Below are 15,789 nucleotides of genomic sequence, written 5' to 3'. Positions count from 1 at the left end.
GGATAAGATCATTAGAAAAGAGAAAGTCAAGGGGCTCCTGAGTGACCAGTGGATTAAGCAGCCAACTCTTGATTTCAGCTCAGGTCATGGTTTGTGAGTTCAAGCCCCTCATTGGGCTCTGTGCTGGCAGTATGGAGCCTGCTTGAGATTCTCTTTCGCTTGCTCTCTCGCTCGCTCACGCTCTCTCTCTGCACCTCCCCTGCTCACTCTCACACGCTCTCTCTCAAAATAAATAAACATTAAAAAAAGGAAGTCAGGGAATTGAACCTTCAGGAAGAATTATCTATGTGGGTAATGATTTTAGGAGGCTGTCACGGTAATGCAGGCATAAAATAATGGTGGCTTGGACAAGAATGTTAGTGGTAGAAATGGTGAGCAGTGGTGGGATTCTGGATATATTTGGAAGATGAACACAGAGCCAAACAGGATTTCCTGGTGTATTGGATATAAGATGTAAGACAGACTGGAGTCTAGGATGGTTTTTGGCCTAAGCAACCAGAAGGATGAAATTGTTATCTACTGACATGGAGAAGACTGTGTTGGACGGTTTGGGTGAAGGACTTTATTTTGGACCAGTTGAGTTTGAGATCCTTACTAGACATCTAAGTGGAGATGCCAAATAAGCAGTTGGCTCTTTCAGGCTCTTTCTGAAGTTCAGGGAAGAGAGCCGGGCTGGAAGTGTCAGTTGGTAATCGGCAGCATAAAACTGTACTGACAGCCCCAAACTGAATAAGATTACCAGTGGGTATAAATTCTTTGAACATCTCCCTAAAGGCAGGAATTTGTCTTGTCATGGCAGGGCCTGCCTAGATGCCTATTCAGAATTCTTCCCCTCTTCCTTACTAAAAGAATTCTGATTTGAGGGGAGCGATAATGTGACTAATGGACACGGATGTGGCTATGTGGTGTAGTTCTGGCCAGTGAGTGTAGGCAAAAGTCATGGGGTGGGATTCTAGAAAGGCTAGAAACAGTGGGTGTCAGGACCAGCTATCATACTTTTCTTATCCGGTACCCTTGCCCTCCTTCCTGCTTGGAGTGCAGACAGAATGCCGGAAGTGCTGGAGGTCAGACAGTGACAAACACTCAATAGCGACTGCTGGACAGAAAGATAGAAAGTTCCTGAATCCATCTTGGCATTGTAGACTCACACAACAGCCCTGAACTGCCTACTCTGGACTTCACGTTAGGTGAGAAAAATAAAAGTTTTATTCATTTAAGCTATTGAGGGGGCAGGGGAAGGCTTAGAGCAAAGTATATTCCATAATATATATCTGTGTTGTGCCATACTTAAATACCCTGTATTTAATACCAGCATGTGACAGGTACTCAATAAATGTTGATTGGATGAGTACATACCTAATAAGAGTTCAATAAAAATAGTTGAATATAAAATGTTCCCTAAAATCCAGTTTTCCTTACTCATGTTAGACAATATGATGGAATAAACAGTTCCCATTTATTACAACAACACACTGTAAAATATCTAGAAATAATCTTACAATGTACAAGATCAGTATGAACAAAATGTGTAAAGCTTTACTAATGAATATAAAATAAAAGCAGAAAGCATGAAGGCATACCGTGTTCCTGGATTGGAAGACATGGTATTGTAGAAAGATGAGTCCTCCAAAAATTATTATATATGTCTACTTTTGGCAGAAATCTGATTATTCTAATCAGCTTTGCTTTTGTTTGTATGTGTATTTAAACTTAAGCTAAAAATTAAAATTATTTCAGGGCACCTAGGTGGCTGAGTCGGTTGAGCATCCGACTTTTGATTTCACCTCAGGTCATGATCTCACAGTTTGTGAGTTTGAGCCCCACAGTGCTGGCTCTGTGCTGATGGTGCAGAGCCTGCCTGGGATTCTCTTTCTCCCTCTCTGTCTGCCCCTCTCTTTCTCTCAAAAATTAAAAAAAAAAAAAAAAATTTTTTTTACAGTTTAAAAAATATTAAACTTATTTGGAAGAATATGTAAAAAAAATTCAAAACAACACCTTAAAAGAATAATATGAGGGAATAATATGAGGGAATTTGTCCTTCCAGATATAAAATATAGTCAAGAGCTGCCATAATTTAAACAGTATATAATAGCACAGGAAGAGATAAACAAAACGGTCGAATAACCAATTCAAAATCAGTGGGGATTTGGGGGGCCTGGATGGGTCAATCCATTAGGCCGCTAACCCTTGATCTCAGCTTAGGTCTTGATCTCAGAACCATAAGTTCAAAGCCCACATTGGGCTCCTCCCTGGGTGTGAAGCCTACTTTAAAAAAACAAAAACAAAATCATTGGAGATTTAGTGTGTGTTAAAAGTGGCATTTCATATTGAGGCAGAATCATATTGACATGCTGTACACAAAAATAAATTCCAGATGGGTTAAACACAGATAAAATTGTAAAAGAACTATAAGCAAGCATAGAAGAGCTTTAAGAAGTGATTGAACATGGGGCGCCTGGGTGGCGCAGTCGGTTAAGCGTCCGACTTCAGCCAGGTCACGATCTCGCGGTCCGTGAGTTCGAGCCCCGCGTCGGGCTCTGGGCTGATGGCTCGGAGCCTGGAGCCTGTTTCCGATTCTGTGTCTCCCTCTCTCTCTGCACCTCCCCCATTCATGCTCTGTCTCTCTCTGTCCCAAAAATAAATAAACGTTGAAAAAAAAAAAATTTAAGAAGTGATTGAACAGCCATGGTTGTAGAATGCAAGAAAAAATAGAACATGGGCCTATAGACCTAAAAGTTCCATTCAGAAGACATTTATTGGATACCTCCATGAGATCCCGTGCCAGGTACTGGAGACAAAAGATGAATATGATATCTTTTGAGGATGTCTGCAGCCATGGGGAGTTGGAATTTAAACTGCGGCACAGAATATTTTAAGTTAAATATCATGGGCGGTTTGGAGTTAAGCCTGGCTGCTATCTACTTCAGAATATGGTGTCATCCCATCTCATTTGCAGCCAAAAAACCCTTTGGAATACTTGGTCTTGCATTAATGGAGTGCTCATGTTGAGGTGTCTATACCTCTAATCCTGACCTCGGAGTTAGCACTTGTGTTAAAACTAGAGATGGAAAGAAGGGACAGAATGGAAAAAACAAAAATACGTATTTAGTCAGTCTTGTCATTTTGGCTTCCTGCCTGAAATCAGTCATAATGAGTTGGATTTAAATAACAGATCATGGAGAACTTCAGAATGACTGGGCTCATTGCCAAAGCAGTCTGTTCCACAGGAAGAAAGATATAGATTTCTTCCCACTCACTCATTTTATATGGTGAGGATGATTCTGTGCGTGGAGGCTGAGTTTATTATTTAGAGGCAGAGTAGGATAAGCAAACTCTGGTCCTGTCAGCACTAAAAATTACCTTTTTAGAAATTAAATGTCACCCCCCGAAAAGATTTGCTATTCTCTTAGCTCATCTCAAGAATCTAAACAAGGATTATAATCCCCCTCCTCTCCAGTATTTTTAAGGAGAAACGTCTATCCCAGAAGAGAGGAAATAAATTATCAATCTAAATACTATGGGGAAACCTCTCATGTACTGGAGAATTTGTTACAGCTATATAGTCCATCTCATGTGACAGGTCAATCCTAGCAGAAAAATCTAAAGTTAGAGATGCAGTGTTGAAGGGAGAGATGGGTGAGGGAGGGAGAGCAGTGGAATAGCCCAGCATTGTTTTGTCTCAAGTTTTGAGAGTCTTGTTTTATCTAAGTAATGAGGCCAAATGTAAGTCTCCAGATTTGTTATAGTATTTTGCAAAAGCAGTCAAGTAATAGATGGACAAAAGCCTGCTACTGAAAGCTTCCCACTTCTGATGAACTTTCCACCTCCTTATAGCCAGGCGCACAGTAACTGGGGAGGTTCTCCCCAAGAGAGCAACTCGCCTTTGGATGTCTTTCTCCAGTCCCAGCCATGGTTCTTTGATCACTTGATGACATTTGCCCACCTGCTTCCCAGGTTTGAATCTTGGCCATGAAGAAGAGAGTGGCACCAGTGAAAGTCGGACCTAAGGTTTGTTCAAGTTCTTTGCTTCACAAGGTTAAAAATGATTCCATGAAGCTAAAACTTAATATGCCAGCTGAGTCAAATTTGGTATAATTTGCTACTTGGGTAACCAAAACCACTGAATTTCTGGTAAACTAACAACCTCACTTCACCTATAATGGCACCCTCAGGGAACATCTGAAGGTATTTTGGTCATTTTCTTTTAACTTTATTTTCATTATTTTTCCCAATTGAAAGAGTAATACAAATATTGTCAAAAGTGCAAATAATGAAATATAAAAGCTGGTGAAAAACAAAAATCCCCTGTAATTTGAGGAATAGCCACCTTTTCTAGTTTATATTTTTTCTCAACTGTTTTTCTGCACATAGACTTCTTCATATATAAATATTTTTAACAAATCAGGGTGAGATTATATACATTACACCTTTTTATAATGTAGTACGTACATCTTTCCATGTTAGTACCTACGTATCTACCTTGATACGTTTCATCGTATGTATGTAAATCACTGCGAACAGTTCTGTGGTGAACACCATGGCACATTGTTCTAGTGCTAGTACTCTTTCCAAGTATACACACGTTTCATTGTTCACAGCTATTATGGAAAACCCCATAAAGATAAAGATCATGTAATGAAACTTCTGTTTTGGTATGTCTGTCTGTATATTTGTATTGATACTAGGTTAAGATGTAAAATACATTCTTTATTGTAGGTTGAGATTTTTTTTTTTAAGTTCTTTTTTTTTTTTTTCAACGTTTATTTATTTTTGGGAAAGAGAGAGACAGAGCATGAACGGGGGAGGGGCAGAGAGAGAGGGAGACACAGAATTGGAAACAGGCTCCAGGCTCTGAGCCATCAGCCCAGAGACTGACGCGGGGCTCAAACTCATGGACCGCGAGATCGTGACCTGGCTGAAGTCGGACGCTCAACCGACTGCGCCACCCAGGCGCCCCGAGATTTTTTTTTTAAGTATGAAAACTGAGGGGTACCTGGGTGGCTCAGTCGATTAAGCACCCAACTCTTGAGTTCAGCTCAGGTCATGATCTCACAGTTGTGAAGTCGAGCCCCACATCGGTCTCCACACTGGGCGTGGAGCCTGCTTAGGATTCTCTATCTCACCCTTTGTCCCTCCCTTGCTTGTGCTCTCTCTCTTTCAAAAAAAAAAATTTTTTTAAGTATGAAAACCAAGGCTGGGAGGCATCTTTCTCTGTGGAGAAATCCTTTCTGCTCTCCTGAACTGAGCATGGTCCCCCTCACCACAGAGCCTGTGTAGGTGTCCTGTCATTCCTCTTGCCCAGAGCAGCCTCCCTTTGTTCTCACCCCCACCCCTTTGGATGTCACCCCAGATGGCATTTTCTCAGAAAAGACTTACTGAACTCCCAGACTAAATCAAGTTCACTTTTGTAGGCTCTCCTTGCACCATGTGATGCAACTTCCCTTCACTTCCTACACACAGTTTATGACTATACATTTATGTATGTGATAATAGCATTTAACTAATATCTTCCTCTGTCGATTGGAAACTCCACCAGGACAGCAACCTTGAATTCCCATCGCTATCCATGGTATTGGAACCTTCCCCCCTTTTTATTCATTCCTTACATCCTCAGATTTTGACTCCAGCTTCACCAGACCTGAGTTGTCCATTGATTACCTTGATTCCTCTGGATACAGTGGTTGGCCTTGGTCTCTGCATTAGCTTTGCATTAGGTTTTCTATAAAACAGCATGAGAAAAAGCTTATGTACTCATGTTCTATTGGGGTTTACAATTCCAGGGCAGGAAGAGCAAGGGAAAGGGGAAAATGAGTCCAGGTAGTGAGAGGGCAAAACGAGATGTGCATACAGCCTCATAAGAAAACCCTGCCAGCTTCTTAGAGGCCAGGTTGTCTTTGAAGAAGTTATATGGAATGATGGTGGCTCAGATGGTAAGAGGTGGAAGGAAGGTAGGAAAGAGGAGGAGTTTATCTGCTTTCTCCTTCCTGTCTCCTGTTTCGCACTGGTCACAGTTCATCCTACCAGGCATGGACTCCCCCATGCTTCTAGGTTGCCTTCTGTGGACAATTGCTAAGGAGGTAGGTATGGTTGGGTCAGACCTTTGTGTTGGAGCTACTTTGAGTCTCACTGCAACAAGTGTGATAGAGGTCACACTGAATTCTAGTCCTTATCCCCACTTCTCCAGTAAGCAGCACTAACTGCAGTGCTCAGCATCTGGCTGAGGATGAGAGTAGGGGTCACCTATTGAGGCTGGGTGAATCTGGGAGCATAAACAAGTCCAGTACAGCCTCTGGAGCATTAGAATTGAGCTTCTTCCAAACTAACTGTTTCTGTGATCCACTAGCTCATGAACGCCCACCTTCCCTCCTTTTCCCCCCAGTTATCCCTTGCTCCTATTCTGTACTTGTAGAGCTCAACTCTCACCCAGCTGCCTAGCCAGCTCTCCAGCAAACCAACCCCAGCATCTACCCATCCCTGGCCTCATAATGTATGACAGCACTGGGTAACCTAGGTGCTGAAAAGCCTATGAACCTATTCGTTCATTATTTACAAGGTTCCCTTAGATTACTTCCCTCCCACCTGCACCTCTAAGAACACTGAGCAGAGACTGCACTTCCACTAAAGAAAGAAAATTAGAAATTCAGAGCAGTGGGGAGATCTCTGTGCCTCATGGAGAGTTTGGCTCCTGTATGATTGATACTGGAAGCTGTTGGAGTTGAAAATGGACATGAGTCAGGGGCCAAGAAAACTAAAACTGACAATTAATTGGCCCTTAACCCATCACATCTTTCAAAGAGGAAAACATACCCTCCATGCTCCACCCCATCCCCAAGATAAAAACATCAAAAACCCTAGGAGAGGATATGCAAAACCAGACTGTGTATGTCTAATTTGACAAAGGGTTATTTAAAAATAAATTGCTCAAGGCAAAGCACAGATGAAGAGAGTTCCTTTGGGCTTTGGCCAACTCTTCACTAATACTGTCTGCTGGCCCCAGTGAATAGAGCCAGGACCAAAGAAAATAGTCTGCAATCACAAATTTGCCTCCAGAAACTTTACCTTGGTCATGTTTGAGTTTGGGTTTTGCTAACAGCTTTATTGAGATATCATTCACCATTTTTAAAAATTCCTTTTTATGTTTTTTCATTCTTGAGAGAGATATAGAGAGATAGAGAGAGACACACACACACAGAGAAAAAAGCCGGGGAGGGGCAGAGAGAAAGGGAGACACAGAATCTGAAACAGGCTTCAGGCTCCAAGCTGTTAGCACAGAGCCTGATGTGGGGCTTGAACCCACGAACCGTGAGATCATGACCTGAGCTGAAGTCGGACACCCAACCGACTGAGACACCCAGGCACCCCAGTTCACCATTTAAATAAAGAGCACAAAGCAATGGTTTTCATAGAGTTATGCAACCATCACAGTGAACTTTAGAACATTTTCATTACTCCAACAAGAAACGCTGTTTTTCTACATCCTCCTCACCACTTGTTATTCATCTGTATTTTTTATTACAGCCATTTTAGTGGATGTGAAGTTGTTTCACAGTGTGGTTTTAAATTGCATTTCCTTCATAAATAATAATATTGAGCATTTTTTCATGTGCTTATTGGCTGTTTGTATATTTTCTTTGAAGCAATGTCTATTCAGACTCTCTGACCTCTTTTGAATTAGATTATTCTTCTACATTTTTAGGAGTTCTTTATATATTCTCTATGTAAGCCCCTTATCAGATAGATGATTTATAAAAACTTTCTTCAGTTCTGTGGGTTTTCACTTTTTTTCATAGTGTCCTTTGAAAAGCAAAATTTTTGATAACATGTTGAATTTATTTTTTTCTTTTGTTTCCTATGCTTTTGGTGTCATATTTAAGAGAACATTGCATAATTCAAGGTCATGAAGATTTACACATTTGTTTTCTTCTAAGAGTTTAATAATTTTAGTTCTTACATGTAGGTCTTTGATCCATTTTGAATTTTTTAGTATATGAAATGAGGTAGAGCTCCAATTGATTTTGTTTTAATGTCCTAGCATTATTTGTTAAAAGATAGTTCTTTCCTCATTTAATTATCTTGGTACGCTTGTCAGTAATCAATTGACCATAGACTTATGGGTTCTATACTAAAGACAGATAGGTAAATTCTATTCCATTGGTCTTTATAACTACTTATGCAGTACTATCCAGTCATGAGTACAGTATCTTTGTAATAATTTTGACATGACATGTGAGTCTTCCAACTCTATTCTTTTTCAATATTGTTTTGGCTATTCTAGATCTCTTTCATTTGCATGTGGATTTTAGGATCAGCGTGTTAATTTCTGAAAAGAAGCCAGTTGAGATTTTGATAGGGATTGCATTGAATCTGTAGACCATTTTGGGGAGTATTGCCATCTTAACAATATTAAGTCTTTCAATCCATGAACATGGGATGTCTTTCCACTTACTTATGTCTTTAATGTCTTTCAACAAAGTTTTGCTATTTTCAAAGTTTAAGTTTTACACTTCTTTTGTTAAGTTTATTCCTAAGTATTTTATTCTTTTTGATGCAGTTGTAAATGGAATTGCTTTCTTATGTTAATTTTTTGAATGTTGGCTGCAGTGTATAGAAATACAGTTGATTATTTTATACTGATTTATGTCCTGCAAACTTACTGAACTCACTACTTTTAATAGTTTTTTAGTGTATTCCTTAGGGTTTTCTATATATAAGATCATGCTATCTCTGTGAATGAGATAGTTTTACTTCTTTATTTCCACTCTGAATTTCTTTTATCTAATTTTCTTGCGTAATTTTTCTGACTAGAGCCTCCAGTACATTGTTGAACGGAAGTGGTGAGAGTGGATATTTTTGTCTTGTTCCTGCTCTTAAAGAGAAGGTGTTCAGTCTTTCATTATTCAGTATGATTTAGCTGTGCATTTTGTGTACATACCCTTTATCAAGTTAAGGAAGTTCCCTTCTATTCCTAGTTTTTTAGTGTTTTTATCATGTAGGGGTATTGAATTTTTTCAAATTCTTTTTCTGAATCTATTAAGATGAGCATGTGGGTTTTGTCCTTTATTCTATTAGTATAGTATATTACATTAATTAATTTTTGAGTGTTAAACCAATCTTTCATTCCTGGGATAAATTCCTTTTGGTCATGGTTTTTGTTATGGGTTGAATGAGGCCCCCCCCCCCTCCCAAATTCATATGTTGAAGCCCTAACCTCCAGTATCTCAGAATGTGACCTTATTTGCAGAGAGGGCTGTAGAAAATGTAATTAGTTAAGATTCGGTCATTCTGGATTGAGGTGGACCCTGATCTGATTGACTCAGGTCCTTATAAAAAGGAGAAATTTGGACACAGACATGCACACAGGTAGAATGTCATGTGAAGACTGAAGTTATACTGCTACAAACCTAGAAACTACCAGAAAGTAGGAGAGGCCTGGAACAGACTTCCCTAGCACCCTCAGAATGAACCAATCCTGCCAATACGTTGACCTCAGACTTCTAGCTTCCAGAACTGGGAGGTAGTCAATTTTTGTTGTTTAAACCGTTCACATTGTGAAACTTAGTTTGGGCAACTCTAGCATAGCAAACTTACACAGTGAATTAATCTTTTTATATATTATTGGATTTGGTTTGCTAGTTTTTTGTTGAGAATTTTTTGCATCTGTATTCATAACAGATGTTGATCTGTAGTTTTCTTCAATTGTGATCTTTGTCTGGAGTCATTTTCTTAGTGTTTCAGTAGGCTTACCAGATAAGATGATAGGTATCAACCTACTTCACATTTATAGTAACTTATTCCCAGTGAGATACAGAAACATCAACCCTATATAACTCTATTCCCTCCCCCCTTTTTAAAATTTTTATTATTGTTATATTATTGTTACATCTATGTATGTTACAAACCCAACAACAATACATTGATATAACCATGACTACATAATTTTATGTTAATTAAAAACCTGATAAAAGAGAGGAAAGTATTATACAGAGTTTATTATATTAACCTTTTTATCCACCATTCCTGGTTCTCTTCATTTGTACCTGATTTTCTAAGGAAAGAGGATCCACTGAAGATATTTAGTGGGGAAAGGGGATGTGCAGCATTATTTGAGGACAGTTGCTCTGACAGACATGTGAAAGTGCATTGGGGGTGGTGCTAGGGATAGAAGTCCAGGAGGTATGTTAGGAAGCAATTGTAGCAATTAAAGTACAAGTTCATGGGAAGCCAATGAGTTTGGCTTCATTTTAAGTCTGTTGCCTTGTATTTTGCCTTCTCGAACTGGGAATGTCTGAGTCAGTGAGAATAGACACTGATTCAGTCCAGATGCATAAGTACACTCATTAGTACTTGTTGATGAACTGATAGCAATCCAAGGATGAACCCAAGATGGGAAAAATGCCTGGTCTGGTTATTTGAGGGGGCTCAGAATGAGAGACTTTCCCATGGCAATCCTCTGTGGAGAACATGATGCCTAGCAAGTAAAGCCCATTGCAGGCCATGGTGATAAAAGTAAATTGCCACACAGTTATGTGTGAATGCCAGGAAGGAGGGGGGTGGGCGGTGGGGAGGAGGAGAAGGAGAGATTCTTCATGCACGTGTCCCTGCAGCTGTCAGGGATGAGGTTACAAACCATGGAAGAGAATGCAGAATCCCCTTTCCCGTTCCCAGGGCAGATGACCTTTCAGAAATTAAACAAATCAATTCTGTGTCCTCAGAGGAAGCACGTTTGACTGCCCTAATTCAATGGCTCTATTGTTTCAGGTGAAGCTAGGTGATTCAATTTATCACTGATATCCCTCCTAGGTTTTGTCTGTGAATTTTCCTCTGGAATAATTTTGTAAGATGAGGATTAGACAAACCACTACATATAGTATTTTTAAAAATACACAAAGAATAAAGAGCACTCTCCCCTAAGTGTAAAGGCATAGATCATGTGTAGTGGTTTTTCCAGTACAAGCAAGAGGTAACCAAGGCCTGAATAAGATAGTAGTGATATTTACTTGCAAGGGCACCTGGGTGGCTCAGTCTGTTAAGCATCCGACTTTGGCTCAGGTCAAGATCTCAACGGCTCATGGGTTCGAGCCCTGTGTCTGGCTCTGCACTGACAGTGTGGAGCCCACTTGGGATTTTTCCCTTTCTGTCCTCTTCTCTCTCTCTCAAAAATAAATAAATAATAATAATAAACATTAAAAAAAAAAGATTTGCTTGCAGAGTGCTCATAGAGGTAGTTGAGGGTAGCAAAAAATAATAATAAAAATGGCAAATGTTTGGAAGTTTAAAAATACTTCTAAATAACATATCAATCAAAGAAGAAATCAAAGTGAAAATTAGAAAATACTTAGAACTAAAGAAAAGAAGAAAAATACAAACTATCAAAAATAGTAAAAATGCTGCTTAGCACTGCTGATTTCATACTACTGGAGTGATCTCAAAATCCTCAAGCTAAGAATTTTTTTTAAATGACTGTGCCCCTTGGCATCTGCAGGAGTGAATGCAAGTCTTCTCTGTAGGAGAATTCTCTCAGAAAAGTTCAAGGAATATGACACCATAATCAAAAATGTTAAAGCAAACAAAACAAGTAACTATAAGAAGCAGCAGGAAAAAACAGCTAAATGAGACAAACCCTTCACATATTAGAATTATTAGACATAGATTATAAAATAAGTTTGTTTAATATCTTTTAGTGAGAGAAGAGGTTGAACACAACTCATTTGAAGGAGAATATTTTTTAAGTGATCAAGTAGGTGTGATAAACTAAATGAATACTCGGAAATGAAAAATATAATTGGAAATTTTTGCCATAAAGAAAAAAATTTTTATAAAATCAAATGTATCATTTCTATTACCTTTATGTTTATTTTTTCTTTTAAATATTTAATCTATCTGGAATTTAATTTGGTGTAAGTGAAAGAGAGAATCCAATTTCATATTTTCCAGATGGCTACTCTCTTATCCTATTCATTAAATATGTCATTTTAGCCCACTAGTTTGAAATGTCAGCTTTATCAGAAACTAATCCCAATATTTATTTGCATCTATTTCTAGGCTATCTATTTTGTTCCATAGATCTTTCTGTTCTTGTGCTGATACCAAACTTTTAATTACTATAATGTTTATAATACCTTTTAGTGTCTGATAGGGCTATATCTCCCTCATTACTCTTTCCTCACTTGATTCCCAAAGTAATGGTATTAATATTTTTCTTGAGAAAGTTCAATTTATATATGTATTTATAAAGGATTGCCGTCATATTCCATCATCTCTATAAGAATATGTCTATTTATTAAAATATTTTTAGATGACCTTTCATAACGTTTCCACATTTTCTTCGTGTGAATCTTGTACATTTCTTAGATTTACTCCTAGGTATTCTATAATGTTTCTTGTTTTTGTAACTTGGGTATTTTTTGTTATATTTTCTAAATAACCATTCAGATATTGGAGAACTATTAATTGTGTTTTAATTTTATGCTCAGCTACCTGACTAAATTATCTTACTCTTGGTAATAATGATTTTTTTAAGTTGATTTTTCTGAGTTTTCTGCCTTAGCATCATCCTTCCTACTAATGTTTTCTTCCTTTTCCTTTCTGATTTTATATATTTTATTTCTTTTCTTTAATGACGTCAGCTAGTAGCTAAAGTTAAACAATACTGGTAATGTACATCCTTGTTTTGTTTCTGATTTTAATGGGACTCAGTGTTTCACTATGTAGTTTCTAGCCTTTGAAATGATATATATACTTTTTCATGCTAAGAAGCTATTCATCTATTACTATTTTATGATAGGGTTTTTTTAGATGCCCTTTCAGCATCTACAGGAATGTTCATATAGTATTTCTCTTTTTTTGATATATATTTAAGTTGTATTACAATAATAGATAATATTGATCCATCTTTGCATTTGGGGTATGAGTTTGACTTAATCATGTTAGAGTCAGTTGGCTCTATTTTAGTTGCAATGTTTAGGGATTGGGACTATCTCAGTATTATGCTGAATTGGTAAAAAGATTTTGGAATTTTTCCTTTTTATAGTCTAGAACCATTTAAATAATATTAGAGTTACATATTTCTTAAAGATTTGCTAGAATTCACTCACAAAATTTTCTGAAAATTGATCTATTGCATTTTCTTCCTTTTCTGGGGTCAATTTTAATAATTTGTATTTTCCTAATTATGTATTATATATATTTGCATAAAGCTGAACAATGTATTCTCTTATGATTCAATTTCCTAAGTATGCTTATTTCTTTGTACTCATTTTTTCATATTTATATACGTGCTTCTTTCTTTAATATTTATATTGTTTGACCAGCTTTCCTAAATCTTTACCTTTTTATTTTTCTTTAAGAACATTCTCTAGGACATGTTTATTTGTTCTATAGTTCTTCTCTTTCCTAATTCTTTAATTGATTTTGTCTTTACTAGTATCTCCTTGCTTTTGTTCTTAAGATTGCTGTTGTTCTTTTTCTAACTTACTGAATTGGACACGTAATCATTTTCATTCTCCATTTGCCTTTCAATTGACAGAGGCTATTTTTAGTAGTTTTTTTCAAGAAAGATCCCTAGGATTTGTGTTCTGTAAGTATTTGTGTGTTTTAAGTCATCTGCATGTTGCGTTTATGCTTGAACTATACTTTGGCTGGAAATAAAATTCTTGGGTCATAGTATCCCTTAGAATTTGAAGACAGTGAATTTCTACAATGTTGAATGCTGCTTTAAAGAAGCCTGATTTCTCAGGGTGCCTGGGTGGCTCAGTGGGTTAGGCATACGACTTGATTTCAGCTCAGGTCATGGTCTCATGGTTCGTAAGTTCGAGCCTGGCAGTAGGCTCTGTGCTGAGCAGACCCTGGTTGGGATTCTCTGCCTCTCTGTCTCAAAAATAAGTAAACGTTAAAAATAAATAAGGAGGTATGAAGCAGCCTGATTTCTGTCTCTTCCCCTTGAGGTCATTTGGTTTTTCTCCCTGAATGATCGTATCTTTGAAGTCCAGTAACTTTATTAGGGCATGTTCTAGTGCTGATTAATCTTTGTTCTTCCTGGAAGATGGTGCGCCTGTTTAAATATATAGAATCAAATTTTTTATTTCAGAAAATCTTCTTGAATTATACTGTGAATGTGTTTCGTGTGCTGATTGTTCTGCTGTCTTCTGAATGCGTACTTGAGAATTAACCTTTATGTATATGAGTTTTTCCTATAATTCTATAAAATTCTTTTTTTTCTTTTTGAGTTTTAAAAAATGTTATTCATGTTCTTAAAATGTTACTTGACTTTTTAAAATGTGACTCAGTTTCCTTAATCCTGTCTTCCATTTCTTTAGCTTGTTTTCAACAATATCTCATTCTTTCTGCAGTTTCCATTTCTGTGTGTCATTACTTTTCTACATCTTTCCTGGGCTCATTCAGGTCAATTTTATCTTTTCCGATGTTGTCTTATCATTTCTTCCTCAGTCCTTTATCTGTGCTTTGAACTCTTGATTCATGGAGGCCACTTTTTCACTTGAAGTTTTTCAAAGAACTTCACTAAGTTCTTTGAATCCATAAGAAGTTACTTAGTCACAATTTTCAGCTATTCCACGATACATTTTCTGACATATGTTGAATTTGTTTTCTTATTTCTTTTGTCTTCTTTCCTGCAATGGTTTTGTCTCCTAGTCCCTTTTTAAAAAAAGCTTTATTGAAATATAATTCACATATAATATAATCTACTGATTTAAAGTGTACAATTTGATATTTTTTAACATATTCATATGGTTGTGAAACCATACGTAGTTCCTTTTATGTTACTCTCATTGTTGAATGCAGAGTCCTTTCGGAACCACCTATATGGGGAAAGAAAATGTGAGAGAGGTGTCAGAGGCTTTGAACAACCTCTGGGCTAACAAGTCCTAACTTACAATAAAGCCCTACATATATAAGGTCTAGTGGAATGTATTGTGAGTGTGGGTTGAGCCTTTATAGGAGAATTCAAGATGGCAAGCAGCATGGAGACCCTGAGCTTGTCTCATCCCTGAAATGCAGCCAGATCAGCACCAACCGTTTTGAATACCTACGAAGTTGATCGGGGGGGGGGGGGGGGGGGGGGGGGTTAACACAAAAATCTGCATAACTCGAGCCACAGAACTCAGCAGGTGTGCAGTGCAGAGAGGTGAACTGGGGGAGAGCCTTTACAAAATATTAATTGAGTAGAATTGGTAGTTGCAATGCCATCCATTCACCTTAGTTTCCCTACTTTCAGAAAGTTTTCCTGCAAAAATGTCATGTCTGTGTGGTTTCAAAGGGAGTCATGGAGAATTCTAGAACCGGTTTGCAAACCTCAGCCTTCTTTTAGACAAGCAACTATTGCTTCTGCTCCTCAGGGTATGCTGCTAACTTGGAAAACTGTGCCTTGTTGACTCTGCTTGAGATCTGCAGCCATGGGTGTCGTCTCTTGGCACCCTTTCTTTGACCTAATTTTCACTGTACTTGGCAGCCTTTCTTTATAAATAATAAGGTTCAGGTTATAAGTGTTGCCCCATTCCTCCTAGACAGACTTTTTATTTCATTTGTATCCTTGTTATTTCTGATTGGTTTTAGAAAAACAGGTTCTGTCTTAGCTCCAGCTGCTATAACAATATGCCATAAACTAGGTGACTTATAAATATCAGAAATTTATTCGCACAGTTCTGGAGGCTAGAAGTCTGAGGTCGTGGTTGGGTTCCCGTGAGAGCCTTCTTCGAGTCTGCAGACAGCTGACTTCTCACTAGGTTCTTGCATGGTAGAGAGCAGAGAGAGGAAGCAACCTCTAACTCTTAC

At 37.9% G+C, this 15,789-nt stretch overlaps 1 protein-coding gene across 6 annotated transcripts in view; it reads left to right on the top strand.

Annotated features, from left to right (window-relative positions):
- SRBD1 (S1 RNA binding domain 1) overlaps window positions 1-15,789 on the top strand; it is a 228,274-nt gene that overhangs the window by 207,534 nt on the left and 4,951 nt on the right. For 3 of the 6 annotated variants that reach the window (XM_045445920.1, XM_045445919.1, XM_045445926.1), the window contains one exon: window positions 3,835-4,008. In XM_045445920.1, the coding sequence (XP_045301876.1) occupies window positions 3,835-3,973 (139 nt within the window). In that variant the 3' untranslated portion in view covers window positions 3,974-4,008. Of the gene's footprint in view, window positions 1-1,041; window positions 1,578-3,834; window positions 4,009-15,789 lie in introns of those variants that run through there. The other 3 variants (XR_006703435.1, XM_045445922.1, XM_045445921.1) reach the window with 3 other exon arrangements.

This window comes from Leopardus geoffroyi, chromosome A3 (genome assembly GCF_018350155.1).
Source record: "Leopardus geoffroyi isolate Oge1 chromosome A3, O.geoffroyi_Oge1_pat1.0, whole genome shotgun sequence".
NCBI classification, from domain to species: domain Eukaryota; kingdom Metazoa; phylum Chordata; class Mammalia; order Carnivora; family Felidae; genus Leopardus; species Leopardus geoffroyi.
Note: the sequence above shows the minus strand (reverse complement) of the source record. Positions and strands in the feature narration are given on the sequence as shown.